The 21,549-nt window shown below is 37.6% G+C and overlaps 1 protein-coding gene across 1 annotated transcript in view; it reads left to right on the top strand.

Moving 5' to 3' along the window:
* LOC131246595 (uncharacterized) overlaps nt 1-21,549 on the top strand; it is a 40,459-nt gene that overhangs the window by 8,486 nt on the left and 10,424 nt on the right. The window contains exons 4-12 of the mRNA XM_058246860.1: nt 1,156-1,260; nt 1,388-1,459; nt 10,001-10,119; nt 10,234-10,368; nt 10,474-10,542; nt 12,627-12,720; nt 12,831-12,902; nt 13,282-13,382; nt 18,298-18,415. Coding sequence (XP_058102843.1) covers nt 1,156-1,260; nt 1,388-1,459; nt 10,001-10,119; nt 10,234-10,368; nt 10,474-10,542; nt 12,627-12,720; nt 12,831-12,902; nt 13,282-13,382; nt 18,298-18,415 — 885 coding nt within the window. The remainder of the gene's footprint in view (nt 1-1,155; nt 1,261-1,387; nt 1,460-10,000; nt 10,120-10,233; nt 10,369-10,473; nt 10,543-12,626; nt 12,721-12,830; nt 12,903-13,281; nt 13,383-18,297; nt 18,416-21,549) is intronic.

Here is a 21,549-nt window from a genome sequence, read left to right as displayed (position 1 = left end):
CCCACTTGAGTTTGCATTGCGTTGATTTTTGGGCCCATAGCCAAACGAGCCAAGGTGTGCAGGGTGGTTGGAGTGGATGTCCCACATGTATCACATGGAGCCCATTTCAAAATGTTACAACCATAATTATGGTGGTAACATTTCCACGGAACCATTTCCTATATATGTATCATGTATGTATGTATTGAGAATGATCACATAGTGTTGTTGTGGATCCCACCATGATGTGTGCATTAGATCCACCCCATCCATAAGGCTAGCTCTTTGATTTTTAGGCCATGGGGCCATAAATCATCCTGATCAGAAACTTAGCAAGGCCACACCACATGGAACATTTGGGAGAGGAACCAATACAACCTTCTAGACTGGCCGTGGGACCATCTTGTTGTGAATATGCCACCTAACTCATTCATTCGACATTCCCTATGGGAATGAAGGGACACCAAAAATCATGGCAATCCAAAACTCAGGTGGGCTATACCAAGTGAATTTACAGGTTTTAGGCATGACTTTATGTTGTTCCCTAAGGTTTGCCACCCGAGTGTCTGAACGGCCTGATTTTTGCGCTCCAAGGTGAACTTGAGGCAGCTCACCTGATGGACAGAACAATGTCATGCACACATCACAATGGACCCCAAAAAGGGCAACACTACCCCAAGTTACGATGGTGTCAGCACTATGTGATAAGACCAATATATGTATGTATGTATGTATGTTATGATAGTGTTGGCACCACCATAGATGCCACCAAGTTGGCCAAGTCACGAAACAAATGGACTGCCAAAAAACTGAGCAAAGTTTTCTAGCAATCCATTTACTATGTACGGTGTCAGCCGGATCAATGGAGAGATCTGAATTTTTGTTTGTGGCATCTACACAAAGGAGACCACTTGAAGGACGGCCTGGATCTGGAACATGTGCTAGCAGGTAGGGAGGCTGGGCTGCACACGTGTCTGGAACTAGAGAACTTGAAGAATATGAATTACTTGAGACTAAGTAACTAAATTTCCATGATAATACATAGTATGTGCATTAAAACACTCGAAGCTAATGCGTCCCTGCAAACATCATGTTTTATTTTGTGTTCATCATAATATTTTCTCAAGAATCCTTCCCATATTGAGCTTTTTTCTTCATCATTTCCCCCTCATGTAGATATTGGAAAAGAGCAATTTTAAAATAGTGACTGACGAAGAAGTTGAAAATGCACGCTCTGGGAAATACCTACTAAATCTTCCGATCGAGGTTGATCTATCAAAGGTTCAAAATCAAACTATATCTACATGACCACACGATTTTAATCCATTCTTTTATTTTCCATTTTCAGCAACAGTTATTCTCATGCTTTCTGTACTATTAAAGCTCACCTAGTTTTCAATGAATGTAGCTTGACTCGCAGCTTTTGAGGAAGTATTTTGATGATCATCCTCATCGAAACCTACCAATGAATCACGATAAGGTATTATTGTTTTAAATCATAGAGTAGAAGTGTATGACATAAAAATCATGAAATGAAACAATAGCTTTATTCAGGTGTCTACAGAGGCTAATTCTATTGCAGATTCTCTCTCAAAGGAGGCATTCTATAGATCTTCTCTTTGTATAGGGACTCTTATCCACTGCCTTGATGGATGTTGGTGTTGTTTTAATTAACTGCAATTTGTTAAAAACAGAAAGATTCTGTATATTTTCAAGAGGAATGCCAATTGCACAAGATAAAGATTCTGTATATTTTCAAGAGGAATGCCAATTGCACAAGATAAAGATTCTGTATATTTTCAAGAGGAATGCCAATTGCACAAGATTTCTGGTGCATGCTTGGACACATTACAGATATGTACAAGATCTGGGCCACTCATATGGTGGGCCATGTCATACCTCGGTCAAGACCCAAAAAATGAGGCTGGTTGAATGGACCATCCTAAGCACTCAACTTAAAGGAAACAATTGTTACCACCCATTTTTGGGACATGTTGTGATCAAGAGGTTAGCATTTTCTGATTAGCCTGATTTCCTGGTCATCGCCAATAATGCATGTAATTCAGGATGAGTCGTCCATATCTTGTATATGCCTGACATGTTCATCGGAACTCTTGCATGGAGAGTAGTGCACAACTAGCATTCCTCTATTTTCAATTTTCTTTTGCATATTTTTCTATTCTTTTTTATGCACTTAGGAACTTGCATAAATATGCACATTGAATCTTTTTGGCTTCTTATTACTTCCATTTAACAAAACATTATTTAAATACTGTTCAAAATTTCAAATACATGGTGAATGTAGGTAGAAAGAGAATAGAGAGTGAAAGAGAAGGAGAAAAAGAGAAAAAGAGAGACTTCAAACTAATTTCTTAGGCTCCCTTATTTATTTATGTTGCCATTAGCAGAATTTAATTTACAATAATAAAAAGACAACTACTTTTACAATAAGTCAAACACCCTACTTTCTTAGGCTCCCTTATTTATTTATATTGCCATTAGCAGAATTTACAATTTACAATTTTTTTATTTTTTTTAAAAGATAACTGCCATTACAATAAGTCAAACAGCCTTTGTAGGTATACCACAAGTGTACGTGGTGAAGTACTACAACTACTACATTCTTTACACTCTCTCCCAAGTTGGAGCATGGATATCATATATTCTTAGCTTGCCCAAAGTATCACAAAAATGAATACAGCATCACATCACTGTTAGATTATTGCTTTCTATTATTTCACAAGAGAGTACATGGTAAAAATATTGTTGTCTATTCCATTCAGAATGGAAAGAATATATAGAAGAGGTGGGAGATCTATAGGGATCTTAACAAATATGCATGAATCTATCCATATAGCCATTTATAGTATGTATAGTTGTATTGTTGTACATAGATATCCTATACTCTAACACTCATGCTTGGGTTAGAGCATGGATAATCATGTCCAGCTTGGAACATATACAAAGAAGACAATGACATTCAATATGTGCCACCACTCCCCTCACACACAACATGTTTGGATACACGATCGTCAAGTGTTACCTGTCAATTGATTGAACTTTCATCATTTGTTGAATCTTCCCTTTAAATAGTAGACCATCCAAACTCGACAACCATTGAGCCACCAAACGACCATTCACATGCAAAATCCTCTCAAATACACATGTATAATAATGCACAACAGGTAAGTAAACTACACCAACAATTGAGAGAGGGACTACACCCACAACGGCATGTGAAGGCACACGTGCAACATTAAGTAAACTACACTTACAACAGATGATAATGGCCTAATAAGAAAGAAACAACGAACAAAAAAGGAAAGCTCGAGTGTTGTCTTGGGAACATTGTAAAATGGAGGCAATGGTGACAAAGATGATGCTCAAAGACGAACAGAAGATAGCCTGCAACTGGGTGTCATGTTGAATTGGATGGTTGGTGTAGGTTGGCCGGTTCAAGCAACAGATGCTCATGAAAGGCTGAGATTGCTCTCCAATCAAAACCCCTATGACGCTCGTGAATTAGCAACTACACAGAGTTTGGTGCACCCTTAAAGCACCAATACAATGGTGGAGTCTGAGAGATCCTTGAGAAAAAAAACAGACCAAGTAACTTTATGAAACAAATTTGGCAGCTTGCTGATCATGATCAGGATCAACAGGTTGGTGATTATAGGTTGTCTAAGTCGATTTGTTGTTTCGAGAGAACCGAAGACAAGGTTTTGGAGATTTATAGATACTTGTGATGGGTTGTGGGTGCAATTGGAGATAATGATGGTTGAGGATGTTATGTGTTGCAGAAGATGGATGCGGGTCTGAACGACGACGGATTGAGGACATTTTGGTGCAGTCGCTAGATTTAGAATAGACTTTAGGTCATTCTTGAAGAAGAAGATAACGTCGAATCTCTTCTTGCAGAGGTTCATCGATGACATCGTTGCCACGCTAACAACCCTAAGTCTCCAAACACAGTAAGTTCTAGTAGGAATATCCCTTCAAGCTCTGCTGGAGTTGTAGGCAAATGCCGATGACAATGGTAGATGTTTGATTTGGACATTAGTGGTGCACCCTTTAGAGCGTATCAGAGGAGGAGGCGTCGCTGACAAAGTACCGGAACGGAGGAATTGATGTGGATGGACGCTGGGTCCATCAGACCCATTTTTTGACACTCTACGAGTGTAGGAGCAGCATGACCGCACCCTGACCATAGATCCATGGGTCGAATTTCACACCCTACCACACGGGTGTTTTAGTTTTAGGCATTTTTGTTCTTTTTTCTTGTTTCATAGGCTTTATTGTACTTTCTTTATTTTTTTTCGTCTTTTTTGTTACTTTTCATGTTTTCAGGGGCTTTAGTGCACTTTTACTCTTTCCATAGCTTATATATACATTGTAAGAAACCCTATTTTCATTATTATTGAATGAATAGAAATTCGTTTTTTTCTTCCTCTTTATTCAAGAGATTAGGGTTTCAGGATTGGCCCTTGGGTGTTGAGGATTCCACCTCGATTTTGGGTTTCCTTTTTTTTAGATCTTCGAGGTGCAGGAAAATGTAAGAATCATCCTCCTTTTCTTTTGACAACCAAAAGACTTGTACTATCTTCATCTCAAACCCTTCATTCTTCACCCATTTCGTTCCTCTCTATATATCCCCTTTCTAGTTTGAACGGAAAAGAGGGATGGTAAGTAGTAGAATCAGATCCAAACTCGACCATGGATAGACTTATGCTAAATCTGGGATATCCTCATATCCTCAAGTCCTCCCTTTTTACTGTTTACGCAATATTATGCTAAGGGGCATGATCCTGACGGAATGACCTTATCTTTGTGTTAAAATTTACCTAATCCCTTTGATTAGAAAGGGTTAGTTGATTCGTGTATCTATTTGAACATTCTTTAACCTAATTATACATACATCTAGGATTAGGTCATCACATGTCCCTGCATCAATGTTGGTGTTGACAAAGGTCATCGGGATGAATTTCAAGTGCACCGGATAAGATGCGAACAATGGGTTTGTTTGTAAACAAACAAATTTGATCTACGGCGGTGGTGGTGATGGCTGAAATAAAGAAGAATGTTGATTCAGAGATCCGATGATGACATTGGTGGGTTTGGTATCGTAGCGTATGTGGTGGCGGCAATGAAGATTGGATGGGTTTGTTGACAGAGACCAAAGACAATGGATATCCAGATCGAGGGAAAACTAGATCTAGCTATAGAGAGATTACGATGGGCTGAGATGGTGGTGGGTTTAAGTCAACAATAGGGTAGTAGTCATGAGAGGTGGCACCAATTACAATGATAGAGTTTCAGGGGTTTCGAATAAGGAAACAAAGGGAGGAGAGGATTGAATTTGAGGTTTTAAAGACAATACTCATAGAAGAAGTGAACAGAGAAGACGGCTAAGTGAGGTTGTCAGCAGATCTAGCCAGCCACTATTGTACATCAATCATTCAATGGTAACGGTGGAAGGAATTTGAGGATGATTGGTTGTAGACAAGCAAGAGCAAGGAAATGGTAGCCACATAGGCGGGCTGAGGATGATCGATCAATGAAAATGGATGACAAGGATCAGAGCTTGATCATGGCTTTGATACCACATTATTTCATAAGAGACTACATGGTGAAAGTATCTTTCCATCTCATTGAGAGTGAAGAGAATAAATAGAAGAGGTGGGAGATCTAGAGGGGTTCTTAATAGATATGAATGAATCTATCCACATGGCAATCTATAGTATGTATCCTAACTCTAACACTTTCAAGTCATCATGGGATAGATTGTCTACAACAGGCGTCGTTACATCACTACTACATTATCGCTTTCACCATCATCGTGGGATGGATCGTTTGCAGCATAATCGACAACATCATTGTTAGATTATTGCTTTCCAAGTCATTGTGGGATGGATCATCTTTATATTATTGTTTTCCTAGTCATCATGTATGGATCATCTACATCAATGTTGTGACATCACCATTAGATTATGGGTTTCCCAATCATCATGTGATAGATCATCTAAAACAGCACCACAATGACTATTGGTTTCCTAGTCCCATGGGATGGATTAACTACAGAAGATGTCATGAGATCATTGTTAGATTAGCACAATTCCTAATCATCACGGATGGATCATTTGCATTAGGCGTCATGACATCACTGCTGGGTTTTCGCTTTCCTAGTCATCACGGGATAAATCATCAGTAGCATGCACTACGACATCACTGTTAGGTTATTGCATTTCCAATCACCATGGGATGAACCATCTATGTCAATTTCTTTCTTGTAATCAGTAATATACCCTGGTCTCTTTTGGCCTCTAATAAACATTTTTGCAGATTGAGACCATTCTAGGTAGTATCTCTCATCAAATTTGATGGTGGAAATCACCAGCCTACGATTATCATTTTGAATGTTTCTCATGGGTATCTAAGTTTTGTAATCACCACTGGAGTTCCCTTCCAACATATTATAGCCTTCGAATCACGAAGTCACAAGATACATAATATTAAACTTGAAATAGAAATTTAAAATTTCTATTAGAAATTTAATTTTAGAATTTGAAAACTTCAAATTAGATAAATAAATTAAATTTCAAAATTTAAATTTAAAATGATGGTCGTATTATGGGCTACTTGGAAGGCTAGGAATGAACAATGTTTTCAAAACAAGAGCAGGTTGGAGGTGGATGTATATAGAAGGGTTAAAACGGATATAATAGGGTTGGCTTCGTGTATAAAGGAACTCAATCAAAATGTTTGGTCATTTTTAGCGCGCACATACACACACAGATATATATATATATATATATATATATATATATATATATATATATATATATATATATATATATATATATATATATATATATGCAATTTGAATTCGAAAGCCTACTTGAACTTTGAAATTTAAAATTCAAAATTTGAATATGAAATTCAATGTTTGAAATTCTTTTTGGAAAAAAATAAATAAATAAATCGCCCCTACATCGAAGTGTAAGAGGATCGCACAGTTTGGACAATGTTTAGATGATGACTTCAGAGAGAGGAGAGGAAGGAATAATATGGGAGAGAGAGAGACCTCAGATTAATTTCTTAGGTTTTCTTATTTATTTATATTTCCATTGGAAGAAGTCAATATAAAAGGTCAACTAACATTACAATAATAAAAAGATAACTACCGTTACAATAAGAGTCAAATATCCTTGGTATGGTATACTGTATACCACAGGTGTACAGAATACTACAATCCATTCTCTACAAATACTTAATCAAGTATTTGAGTCAACCCAACATAGTCAGTCATCAAGTCATTTCAGGTCTTCCAATACACTTTAAACAATGGTTTGGATATTGTTAAATGCATAAAATATTACTAGTATCTACCCTTTAAAAGTTTACAACTTGTAAAGACCAGTGATGCCCATCTTCTTGAAAATGGGTATCACACACTTTATTTTGGGGCCTTCTATCTATTGAAAAGGAGAAGTTATATAACATGGGTACTTTGAGTATGTGTCCATGCAAGGGTAGTTATGGAGACATTGAACAAAGAATTTGGAGTAAATTATCAATTTCGCCACACATGAGAGAGACTGAAACATCAATATCTTCTATTCATTTATTGAAATATATCTAAAATGAACATTAGGGTTATTCATATGTAAAATACAAATGAATTCTGCACCATTCATTAACCTATGCATGTAAACAAATAAACTCAAAGTCATGAGAGGTGGATTATCCATTTACTTAATGATCACAAAGTATATATAAAAGATGAAAATGGGTTATACTTACAAAAAGAAGATGTATACAATATCAAAAAAAAAAAAACTTGAAATACATCAATATCTCAACCCTGAGCAGTACAATTTTTTTTAAAGGCAACTAATTTTATTACAAAAGGAAACATAAATAAAAAGCATATGTTTTAGAGATCTGTGCTAAAACTACATAAATGAGATCAACAATCCGGGGAGTCTAAAGCAAACTTAGCAAGAGACTTGGTGGAAGAAGCCCAATCAATGACATGTTGCTTTTCCCTCTTAAACACCTCATCCAACATCCTGATTACGATACAATCTAGGGAAAGCATCACGCAGTTTATTGAGCAATTTCTTTTTTTTTTTTCAATGCATTGAGAAATATGATACAATGCTACAATTTTTTTAGCTATATACATTATTTGAATATTGATTACAACGACATTTACTTGGCTAGCTTTCCGAATCAGATGAGCAATTAGGAAATCTTTGTCAGGAGTATGATAGATAAATATCCCAATCTTGTTGCTTGTTGGGTTTAACTAATGTGATATTGGCAATCTAGTTACATTGTTGAAGTTTCCCAATGTAGAAGAAGAAGAGGAACCCATTGAAAGAAAGGTTGGGTTCTAAGAGATCAAGAGAGAAGAGGGGACATTGTTGGACATAGTTCCTAGGCACCCCTCTTGCTACCAGTGTTCAAAATATCGGTATCAGGTTACATATTGCATCCTTGGGATACAGATATGTATTGATTATCGCACGGGATATATCGTTTGTATCGGGTAATTTATCGCACTTTTTGGGAAACATTGAGAAAATTGTTGAATTTTTCAATGAAAATTCAGGGATTGTTAAAAAAGACCTTAACACACTTTAAATTATAACATCTAAAAAAAAAAAAAGTGAACATAATAGGTTTCGTTTGTATAGGGTCCTAAACTATGCGTTATTTGACTGAACTAATGCAACTATATTCAAATTGAATGCATAACATTTAGAGTGTATGCGATCATTATTTCATCAAACACTCCTAAACACTTCAAAATTAGTCTCAATTGACAACTAGTTGAAGGAGAATTTTGAAAAAAATAAATATTTTAATAATTTTTTCATTAATTTTGAATTAAAAAATGATTTTTATTTTCCAAAAATTGACAAGGACTTCACAAATCAACCCTCATACATGCTTGGAGTACAACATTGCAAGTAATTTGGGAGCAATTGGAGAAATTTTGAATTTTCCTCAAATCGGACCATCTACACTCAAATTTCGAAATTAGAGGGTTTGTGATTATCATTTCATCAAATACCTCAAAAATACTTCAAAATTAGTCTCAATTGATAGGTGGTTGAAGGAAAATTTTGGAAAAAAAATAATATGGAGAACATGAAGAACCAATGGATATTGAAATCAAAGCTCCAACTCCATGATTTTTCTTGCAAAACATGAGAACCAATGGATTTGTAACCATTTGATACTGATTTAACATAATTTCAACAAAAAAAAAGGGGATCAAAATTTAAAAATGCTCACCGGATCAAACGTGTGGGATATATCAACACTACATGTGCATTTCGTATCACATTGTTGGGATACAAGATATATCATAGGATATATCAGCCAATATTGTCGATATTTAAAACATTGCTTGCTACAAGTCACACCCAGTGCCTCGCGCTCCCACTTCCTAGCTGTTTATACCTGCTAACATTTTGAAATTGGCACTTCCCTTCTCCTGCAACTAAATCAATTTCCGCTTCACACTTCATGCAAACATGGCCTTAGGTATGATTGGAAGCCCTAATGACCACAATGTCTATTTTTTCATACTCGGGTTAATTAGATAGTTTTGAGATTTTAGGGCACACTTTTGTGCTTATGGTTCACATTACCAATTAGACAAGATGTACTTCCGCCAAATGGTGGTTGAAATAAGAACTAGACTTTCTCACATATGTGATTTTAGGCAGAAAAGCAGGAAAACTGCCAGCTTTCTAAATGTGTGTGCTTGGGAAGCTCCACCAACAACAATTTGGCAGTGCATCTAAAAGCTTGTGAGAATATGGATTGCTCTAATAAGATGAAAATAATTTTGGGTGAATACAGTCATTTATGTAAACTCTTGAGTATCCTGATTTTCTTCTTAGTGAACTCTTCAGATATCCTAGTTGATGCATTATCTACTATAGTTCATATGTTCTCATTTGTTTTTCATTCATGACCTGGACTAATCTGGATGCATCATGTGCAGGTGAAGTACATCATTTTTCGTCGAGGAATCGGAATTGATAGCACTACGGGTCGCTTTTACATGGAGAAATTGGATATGATCATTGAACGTGTTTGGTCGTGGTTCCTAAAAGTCACAAGGTGCCTACGGAAGTTATGCCTGCATGTTCAATTTTATTTTATTATTTATTTATTTTTGGGGGTTACTTCAAAAAGGTTGAACTACTATTGCTGGGTGGATTATGATTCTTCCAGGCTACAAGGGATCCTGTCCAGAACACCAAGCAAGCGCTTTGAGGAAGTTCCAACGAATCCCGAACAAAAAGGGACTGAAACAAAGTCAAAAGACTTAGTTGTTGAGAGGATTCGTATTCAAAACATGGAACTAAGGTACTAATTGATGTCTAAAGTTTTCTTATAAGGTGTGTTAATGTTCATTCATGCAAATAATGGGTTATTTATATGTGATTTGATGGGATGCTATTTCCTCTCCAGCATGAAAAATCTATACAGCGAGATCACGATAAAAGAACCAACTTTCGATAGGATGATTGTCATCTACAGGTAGTTGCTCTTTCATCACTTATGACCTTTGACACAGAACTGAAACAGAGCATGTTGCTTGGGGCCTTATGTTTGAAAGTTCAAATTTCATATCTGACAACTCAGAAAACACTCTTCAAGATTGTAAGTTCAGCTTGTTGGGTTCTATAGGAAAGTCAACTTTCTAAGATTTGGACGAGTAACAGCCATTGTTTTAAAACTCACTAACTCGTCTCACCATAAAACTCACTAACTTGACTCGGTGAGATTTCAAGCCAAGTCAATGAGAAACTTGGTTGTGAGTATGACTCAGCCGAGTTTCAGGAAGACTTGTTGAATCCACCTGCAAATTCTGTCTACTCTATGCGATTTGGCATGACTCGAGCCAAGTCAAATGCACAGTGAAACATTTTTTAAAATGAAATTTTAAGGTTGATGGGGATACTCAAACCCAGACTTCTCTGTGAAAACCAGGACCCTTAACCACAGTAGTAACCACAAATTTGAACAAAAAAAAAAAGAAGAGAGCTACTGTAACATACATGGTGTATTCATTACTTATAATCTGATTATTAAATGTTTGTCGAATCACATAAAGACTCAATTGAGTCATGGAGTCAACCTGACCTGGCGGAACATCGAGTCCAGTGGAGTTTTTGGGTTTTTGAACTATGATAACTTGTCATTGATTGACGAAAGCCAATATTGGACTTTGAACTATGAGACTGGCCAAAGAGTTGACTTGGACGAGTTTGGAGTCATTCGAAATTGGTTTGGACTATGTTCATAATCTTTTATCAGAGAGGTTAAAATTATGTGATATTTGATTGTTGAGAATATATTTTGGAGGGATATCCTTAAATCACAGTCATTCTCCATCCAAGATGCATCTGCTCAGGTTTCTCACTCTCAGCATGTATACCACAGACATAGTTCCAACTTCCACCAAGATCGTCTTCGACTCAATTAACATCATATTATTTGTAGAGTGTGTCATTTTCAAATCATGGTTATCCCAAGTTACTGTAAATACAATCACTAAATGAGTTAATTTCCGTATTCTATCAAAAAGATTTTATAATTTTAAGTTTGTTATTATTATTTTTATAGATGCTTCTCAAGCACTCTTGCTTCCCTTTGTTTTAATTTAGAACTGCTGCTCTGCCATGCCCATAGCCAAACCCACCCTCACTTTTTGAAACCATAGGAAGAAGAATGCAAATTCCAAATTCCCCATCTTCAGGCATGCCAACATGGCACATGATCGGAGTCCAGGATATTCATAAGGTGATCCTCACAATGATTTTCTTTTCTTAGAAGGAAGCGGAATTTTATTAAGCGAAAAGACCATCAAAAGAGATATGGGGATGCTCCAGTAGTGAGTGACCCTCTTGTCATTCAACTCTCTAGTAAGCCTATCAGGCCACACCATTGACTGACCTCGGCACTAAAGAGCATCGGGCCCACAACTGTTGCACCTCCATTGACCCAATTTAGCACCCATAATCGCCTACAACGCCTGCTGGGACTGGGAGTCCCCTTCGATAATTAACTCTCTGTTGAACAAGGAGACAAAAGACAGAGCCCCTCTCTAAGAGAAAAGCCAAAAGCATGGGTCAGGACCAAATACATGAACTTCATCTTCACCCTATCATCTCTCAGTTGGCTGAAGTTGACCTCAGAAGAGCTGTGCAGCAGCTCCCATGAGGCGATGTTCGTGGGACTATGAATGTTGGGATGTAGGGTGCGTTCTCATTTGGTGCTTGAAGACAGGGTGTCCGAAATTGGCCTTCCTGTCAAAAAAAAATAAAATTGAAAAGTTTCCATTTGGATACGTGAATTCCACTCCATAATCATTACTCTTAAACGTGGTCTGAATTCTCTTGCATAAGAAACAAGGTGCCTATTATCTAGTGAATTTGAGGGTTCCACTTGCTATCCAACCAGACAACCCATTTTGAAATCCTATTTTCTACAGTGACCATAGAAATTATCATTGGGTAATCATTACGATATCCACGGATTCGCATGTCCAAACATGCCCATAGAGTTTTTCTGATGGAGAATCAAAGCAATTCATCATTCTTTGGCTGATAACATTTCAGGCGGGCCAGTACCAAGCCCAAAGAGGAGCGAGAGCGAGGAATATATGTAAAGCATTTCAAGAACATCCCTATGGCTGATATGGAGATAGTTCTGGTGAGTCTTTCCTCTGCATTTTTTAGTTGAAACAAGTATCCTGCAGGCTTGATCTTTTGGGGTGCTTCATATTTGCTTTCCTTGCTGATTTGGGCTGTTTCTTTCAACAGCCAGAAAAGAAAAATCCGACTCTAACCCCAATGGACTGGCTTATGTTCCTTGGTTCTGCAGTCATTGGGTTGGTCAGTCTTTCATTTCCTTTTAAATTGAATGCATTCGCATCTTGAGCAATGTTCCAGTGAGACAGCTGCTCATTGTATTACAATGGACACTGCGAGACCGACCTTCAGTCAAGCTTAACCAATGGATCAGAGAGAAGCCCCATGTATTGCATCTTCCTAGAAGATCAATCTGATCGGAATGTAAATAGATTGCGAAAAAAGATCCCCCTGATCAGGCAAGTTACAACAATGTGGGGGGGCTCTGATCCAGTGGCAGATCTTGACTAAGGGCCCCACATTCCTCTGTGTTGTAGTACAGTGAGAGGCCCTCTTACTGGATCATGCTTTGCTCCTTTTTATCTCTTTCCAGGTAAATCTAGCATACTTCACTTGTTTACAGGTTGCACTTATCAGTTCACTAGAAAGACCTAAAGCTGATATTTGGGTCTTTATGCTCCTTATTTCTGGATTGGTCAGCTACTGTGCCAAAGCCTACTTCACGTAAGCTTATGACTGGTTCATTCTAATTGCTGGATCCTTCTTGCACTTCAATCAACCATTTTGGAGACTTTGTTAGGGTTCTCAGATGTGATCCATATTGTTGATCTAGAATATCTCTATTTCCATCAGTATTTTCATGGCTGTTGATGTGATCTACATTTATGTTTCCCGTGATTAGGTGCTCACATTGGTTCTATTGTTCCGTAACATTGCCCAGTCTTCTTCTCTCTTTCACTTGCATGCTTGCCATCCATCATTCATTTATTTTTTCTAATTATGGTGTGCTTTTGATGTGCTATCCACTTGAATTGCAAATATTAACCTGCTCATGTGCAAATGACCAAATTGTAATCTCCTTCCCTAGCATTAATATTGAGAGACTGGAATCATACTTGCAATTGTATTATCTTTCAAGTTCGACTTGGAAAGTAGGCAATTTGATAGCTCGTCCTCTTTTCTTTTTTCTTTTTAAGTTAGGGAATATGGGCTCAAAACTGAGATCTCAATGTTGAAATGCACTCTATCTACCACCAAGGCATGGGTCCAAACCCACAGCTCTTCCTCATTATGAATATTAGGAAATGTCATTACAATTGGTCATTTCCTCCTGATTTGACCATTCGCAATTCAATTCACTTGCGCATCCAGATACAACATGAGTTCATGGATTTTTCCTGATTCATTAGACTCATTGACTCTTGTTTATGATAGTGCCTTTTATTTATATTTTCTTACATCTTTCTCTCATTTTTTGGCACTAAAAAATCATAAGCTAGTTTTGTGCTCAGTGTTGAGACCCTGGTACTTGATTTTGAGGGGGAAAAAAAAAGAAGAAAAAAAGAAAAAGAAAATAGGAACTGAATTGCAGTCACATTCCTCTACAAATCCAACCTGTAAGTGAGGTGATTGAAATTTAGAGCTGGTCCTTTTTTTTTCTTTTCTTTTCTTCTTCTTCTTCTTCTTCTTATAGAAGAGCAGCAGAAATTTATTAGGAAGCTGCTAAAGGCAGAAAAGAAAATAGGCAAAGCCTGCTACAACCCAATAAAGTGATACAAAGAGTCAAAAATCAGGAGGCACGATAACCAATCCACCACCTCCCTTTTAATTGAGCTAACTACCCCAGAAATCGCAGTGGAGGAGTTCTTGAAGCAACAATTATTCATTTCTTTCCAAATTGCCCAGAGGGTTGCCATTATGACCAGCCACCCAATAGCTTTGATTTCCTTCCCAACTCCTCCCCCATGCCAAGCGAAGAGATCTTCAACAGCGTATGGCATTACCTATGGGGTTTGAAAGAGAACAAGAAGGCTAGACCACACCCCATGGGCGAAGGGGCAATGAATAAAGAGGTGATTTGTCGAGAAAACATTTTCCAGCAACATCAAGCAAATGTTAGTGAGAGTCGTCAATCTTCGTGGCAAGTTATCGACGATGAGGATCCTTCTCATTCCTAGAAGCTAAACAAAGGCTCTGTAGGACCACGCAAAGCAAGGACAACCACAGGAAGTGCCCGCGAGAAAGGGGGGGGGGGGGGGGGGGTCATTGAGAAGGAGTGAACCGTAGACCTGCTAGGTTTGTTCTTGTTCCACACGAGAAAATCATTTTCCCCCAGAGTTGAGCGGATGCCTTTTAAGAGCTCGAGAAGCCTAAGGAGGTCATCCAATTCCTAGTCCGTGAGATTTCTCCAATAAAGAGGAGACCAAATCCCAGACCCATTTGCAAAGAAGAAGCAAGCAACAAAAATGTATCTATCTAAGGCAACACAACCAGCCTAGGGAAGAGAGATTAGAGAGGGTGATCGCCAATCCAAGCAACTTTCCAGAAACGAATGCAAGACCCGTCGCCTAGATAGAACGAAAAACCCTCTTGCATTGAAGGGCCCATCTTAGCTATTGATTTCCAAACATGTGAGGCTGTTTAAAAAAAAAAAAAAAGGAGTCCTTGGTCCGCCACCCTCCATCGTGAGACCTATACGTGCTGACAATGATCTCTCTCCAATGACTACATTCTTTTGTGCCAAAGTGCCAGATCCATTTTCCGAGAAAGGTCGAATTCATGGAGGATAGATCCCTGATAGTCACACTCCGCTTTCTGAAGTTTTTGGCATTCCAGCTCCAAAGGAAGTCCCTTCTTAGCATATCCAACCCAACCAAGACAGACTTGGGGCATTGAGAGAATGATAAGAAATAAACACCCGGCAAGAAATGACTCTTCCATCAAGAGAACTTTCTTTCCACTTGTTTGATGACCATGTCCTATAGGTGCTTGGTTGGCTTGCTAATGCAAAGAGGGAGGCCAAGATATGACGAGGCAAAAGAGCCTACCTTACGTCCAAAGATTGTTGCCAACCTGGCTAAATCTAAGAAGGGGAGACTAATTCCTAGGAGCTCGCTTTTAAATATGTTGATCTTAAGGTAGGAGACCACCTCAAAGGGGACCAAGGACATGGCTCAATTGTAGATAGAATATGTTTTAACACTGGGGTCATGGGTTCGAGTGCCCATGTGGTGTGGATGAGTATGTAAAAAAAAAAAAAAAAAAAGCAACGCACTATTTTCCACAGGGTCTCAACAACCACTTCGTTAGCTTTGCAAAAAAGGATTGTGTCATCAGTGAACTAAATATGTGTCATGTGAGGACCAACACTCTCTACCTTGAAGCCACTGATGAGGCTAGTTGAGGCTCCCCTATCCAACATCTTCCTTAGGCCCTTTGCAACTATTGCGAAAAGCAAAGGGGAGAGTGGGTCACCTTGCCTCAAACTTTTGGGGGACCCATTCTCGAGGATAGATAATCTCGCAAAGGAGATGAACTCGCAGATCCATCTATGCCATTTGGAACCAAAGCTGAGGCGACCCAATATGTAGTCTAATGTGTCCTTGATATGAATACTAAAGAAGGTAATTATAATTTGGGAGCTTTCCTTAGCCCACATGCACGTACAAGGTCCATCGTGTATGCACCATACACATGCCAGCATGGCACATTGGTGTTGAATCCAATCCATTCATCAGAGGGATACCACTGTTTAAATTATCTTGCCCATGAATCAGGTCGATCCACTCATTAGGTGGGCCAAAGTTTATAACAACACAAATGTACAACTAAAAAAAAGTTGGCTGAAATTTTCTTACCCATTGAACTGTTTCTAACATTATGGCCCACTTGCTGATGGGCCAGATTTACTTTTTTGAAAAGAACATCTATAAGGTCAAACCTACCTAATGAATGGCTTGGATATTGCACATGCCGGGTACTCCAGCACCTGTGATGGCGTGTTCATGACTGGGCGTTTACATGTGTTATCATCGCCTGTGCATCCAAAAACTGCTCTATGGGTGTTGTTATCTTCTTATGGATTTCTGTAAGGGATTGACTAGGTGCATGGCACTAGAGTCCATCGAAAGAAATCAGTTCTATGGAAAGATAATCCCTAAAAGGTTCTCTTTATCATGTTTGTGCGATAATTTGGATTTCCTCGGAAAGATAAGTTTGTGTCCGGACAACAAGTTTCTAAAACTCAAAACAAGAGGCATTTACACAAGGAACAACTAAAAAGGTGAATCACAGCACTAGTGCCAACTTGGCATGTGTGTGTTCTAAAAAATTCATCAGTCGGGGGCTGTCCTCATATTGCCCTAGCATGCAAAAAAAGAATATTCTGCACCACTCATCAGCTCACTCATGTGTAGTTTCAATTACGTAGCTAGTTTCTTTATAAAATTGTCCATTTCTCTCAAAACAAGTGTGTCCCACTCCCACCTAATGAGGGTGGGATCTACCAAATGGGGTTGAACGTGAGGGTAGAAGTAGATGTTGAGGTGAGACCTGTTGGGTTGAGGGTAGAAGTCTTGGAGAGAAGTGCAGCTGGAAAGGATATTCATGAAACCCAAATGGAAGGAAAAGATTTTCTATGGAACTAACATCCTTGCTTTCCACAATGAAAGAAAAATCAGGCAAATTTAAGTAAAGAGATTGTTGAGTTAAAAGGCTACCCAGGGGTTGAACAGAATACCTTGGTGAGAAGAGCTGCCTACATATGAGAGGGTAGCTTAAAGCGCATTGAACTGTCTGCAATAACTTGTGGTTGTAGCATAGGACAGTTTCCGCCCCTTGATGGTGCACAAGTTAACAACAAAAATGCTCCCAGGAACCAACCACACAAACAGTGTTAGCATATTGATATTGCTTGTTCCACCAAGTCAATCCAACAGGCCACAAAGACGGCTGTTTTTTCAAGAGAGGAGAAGACAGGAAAATAGTGAAGAGGAGATGCATTTTTTCATACCACAAACAGCAGAGAGAGGTTGCATAAATAGAGATAATATCAAAGAACGTCAAGATTAATTTCAAACATTAATTTTGAAATTCAAAAGGAATGAAATTGAAAATACCATTGAAAACCTTTTGTAATTGATAGAAATGACTAAAAACATTTATAACTTTCATTATAAATAAATAAATGTGTAGGGCAAGCTACGACACGACACCTCACATGTGTAAAAATGGTACCCTAGGCACACCCTCACATGCACTCATGCATTCTCTCAGGAAGGGCTGAAGCCCTTATACAACAAGAACAACAGCAACCTTTATGTATAAGGTGTCTAAAGTGCTTGCCACTTCCAATGTGGGACTAAACAACAAACACACAAAAGCACCTTTTTGAAACCTCCCCCGCCACTTTGAAAAATGAAAATTTTGAAACATAAAAATCCAATAGAGACTCCGCAAATAAGAAAATTCCACATCAATGGACAGTGCAAAACATGAACTTTACATGGAAGCAATTTCGTAAGTCAACATTCTCCATGCATCATAACAGTTTCACATTACCAAAAATACCAGTTTTATTCTCTTTTTGGGTCAGAAATTTATTGCTAGCATATGTTGAATTCTTTTTGGTTTTGTTTAGATTTCAGCAGAACCTGGCAACTTACCAGAACTTGATCACACATTCAATGTACGAAAAACAATTGGATAGTGGAAGAGGCACTCTTCTTCATTTGTGCGATGACGTGATCAATCAGGAAGTGTGTGCCAAGCTTTTTTAACAAAGTTTTACTGCTGCACTCGTATTAGCTTTAAAAAAAACTAAGAAACTTGACTCCAACTTAATGAGGGGCTGAGTCTGAGTCAACTCGAAACTCGATTAAATACTCTCTTTTTCCAAGCTTAAAAAGCTCATGACGCCATCTCACTGTTTAAATTTTCAAGGGCCCATTCCAGAGTTATGAATGCTCAATTAAGATTTTCTAGTGCTTGTTCTTTCTGGTTTTTAGAAAGAGATTGCTACTTATGGATTGTGGTTCGGTAGAAGTGCACACCAAAACATCTCCACCTTACATGCAGTCCTCAATTATATGGACAACTAATTTTCCGGGCCATTGAGTGGATATCCCACACAATGATGTCAAAATCCTACAATTTACAATTCACGATTTAAGATTTGAGTCGAATCTTAAGAAAAACAATTTGAATCTCACCTTTGAATCCCTTTTCATATGAATCCTATGATTTTATGATTTAAATCCTATAATTTACAATTCAAGTCCCAATTTACAAATCAAATTATACTTGTTTTCTTCTATTTTTCTTTCATTTTATGTTTTTAACTTGGTGGGAGCTTTAAGAATCATTTAGAAAAAAAAAAAAAGTAAGAAAGAAAAGAAAAAGAAAGCTTTAGAAAAGGTAAATTATTTTATTTTGTTCTTTATAAGAGGTTAAATTATATATATTCTCTTCAATGTTAAATCCTAGAGCTTTTTTTAAAATGATTTCTTACTTCTTAATTGGTCAAAACACCAAATTGATGTATGACTTATCTAGAATATTTTTATGGATGGTTACGATCATGTTGACTTATGTATTGTGGAATGATAGTTAGAAATCCAAATATCTCTTTTCGTCGGTCAACGGAATCAAATGCTGTTTTTCCAATGCGATTCTACATTTAAGAAAGTTAACAAGAACATAATTATTAAAAGATCCTTGTATGTTTTTTAAAGAAAATTTCTTAAAAGACAACAAAAAAAGGAAAGACAAGAATCATTTAATTTTTTTAGTAAATCATGTCATGATAGTGTTAAAGTTTTTAATTTTTTTGGTTAATTTATATTTTTCATATTTTAAAGAAAATCATTAAAAAATCTTGCGATTTGCAATTTGATACGATTCAACCCCTATCATGATTTGCGATAAGATAACGATTTTGACAACATTGATCTTATAGACCAAAAAAAAAAAAGTCAGCATGCTATAGTATCCATCCGATGACTCACTACAAATGGATGGTTAAAGCAAGAAATTGAGTGGAAAATGAGCTACACTCCACATTCAACGGGCAAGCTTCAAAAAGATCAAATGGTCAAGATTGTCCAATCACTGCAATTTTTGGGCTATGGGCCATAACTAGATCAAGGGTCCCAGTCACCGTACATGTTCTGCGTGTATCTTAGAACCTCTGAAGTGCAATTCATTGTAGCAATTCTCGTTTAAAGAAAATAGAAAACCAAGTTGCTACTTGACCTGAGCCTTAATCGAGCCGAGTTGATTCGTTGAGCACGCATTTGGGTTTTCAGCATCTCATAATTTAAACCTTGCAGGTCAAAGAAGTTATCATTTCATTCTATATTTTAATGACGCAGGGTAAGGAGGGTAACCTTACAAGCAAAGTAAGAAATCTCAACCAATATCCACAGCATCTTTGCTCTTTCTTTTGCCTCATCTTTTACAAGAAGTTGGAACACAAGTGCCTAAAATTTTCTAAGTTTTGCTTCTGTAATGCATTCATAGGAGGAACTTGATCAGAAGTGTGAAAAACTCCTTAAGGATGAATTTCAGGAGGAATGCAATTTCGAAGTGGACGATGCAGTCGAGAAGCTAAAGAAGTTATGCATCGTTAATATCGTGAGTACCCGCATTGGCTTCTCTTTTCTTTAACATCATGTTCTAAGTACTCTTCTGATGTTTGATTTCTTTAGGGACTCATTTATAGCTGAAAATACTAATAACAGTTACCAATATCTCGATTTGATTAAGAAAGCCAATTTGTGAGAAGAAAAAAATGTTGAATTACAGAGGCGAAAGAGAGCTCTGACTAACAACTCGTCCAAAGAGGATCATCCTGGTAGAAGTTCTTTTTTCTTTTCTTTTCTTTTTATTATTGGTTAGGGTGTGTTTGGTTGCATCAAAATATCATGAAATTCAGTCAAATTGGGTGCTGGTGCAACCAAACACACCCCAATATATGATGGTTATGATGATGAGAAACACTCTAGTGCTCTCAAAGCAACTACAAATCAAGTGCTCCTAGTTGCATCAGTCACTTGAAATAGTCCAATTGATCAATCTAAACTGTCTATTAAGTCCAGAACACATTTTATGGCTATAAAAAATCACATTGATCAGATGATCCAGTCCATCACTGATTTGTCCTTATTTTAGCAGACATCCTGCCCAAGCCAGGATGGGATAGTTAAGATTGCTTGACAAAAGTGACTCTTCATAATCATGAGCAATCTATTATGAACTTCAACAAATAGATTGATAAAATTGTTGATTGGACCTATTTTTGTGTAACTGATCGGATCATCCAAATTAAATGCTAATAATGATCAAATAGGTATGATTGTCAGATGAGTGCATTATTTGCATGGTGGCACATAAGATATATGTTGGACCTAATCCTAATGGATAGTCTAGACATGTGATTGGATCGTCTAAAAGTCCCAATGCAAGTATGCAACTAGGAGCAAGTGCTCTGAGAGCACCGAGAGCATTTTTCTATGATGATTGATAGGCAAATAGATAACCGAAACTTCATTAGAAAAGGAATGGAGAGAACATCAAGGTGAGGAAGAGAATTCTCTATATAAAATTGATCTTGCTAATCCTTCCTTGGATAAGGTGTTGGCAATCTTGTTAGCTTCTCTACCTACAAAGCCAAATGAAATGTCTTGGGCTAAAAGCTACTTCTTGAATCATGCCAAAGATTAAAGCTAATATCCATGGCTTTGGATTATCATCTTGATGAAAGTGGCTGTTAGTATTAATATCTATTAGGAGCATAATTATAAATTGTTATTGTTCACAGCAGCCTCCCGTGGCGCTTCATGCTCTAGACATCAATAGTTCATAAATTACCTTTGTGGGTGGACCCAAATTG

The sequence above is a fragment of the Magnolia sinica genome, chromosome 5 (genome assembly GCF_029962835.1).
Source record: "Magnolia sinica isolate HGM2019 chromosome 5, MsV1, whole genome shotgun sequence".
NCBI lineage: Eukaryota > Viridiplantae > Streptophyta > Magnoliopsida > Magnoliales > Magnoliaceae > Magnolia > Magnolia sinica.
The sequence above is the reverse complement of the archived record's forward strand: the minus strand, read 5'-3'. Positions and strand labels throughout refer to the sequence as shown.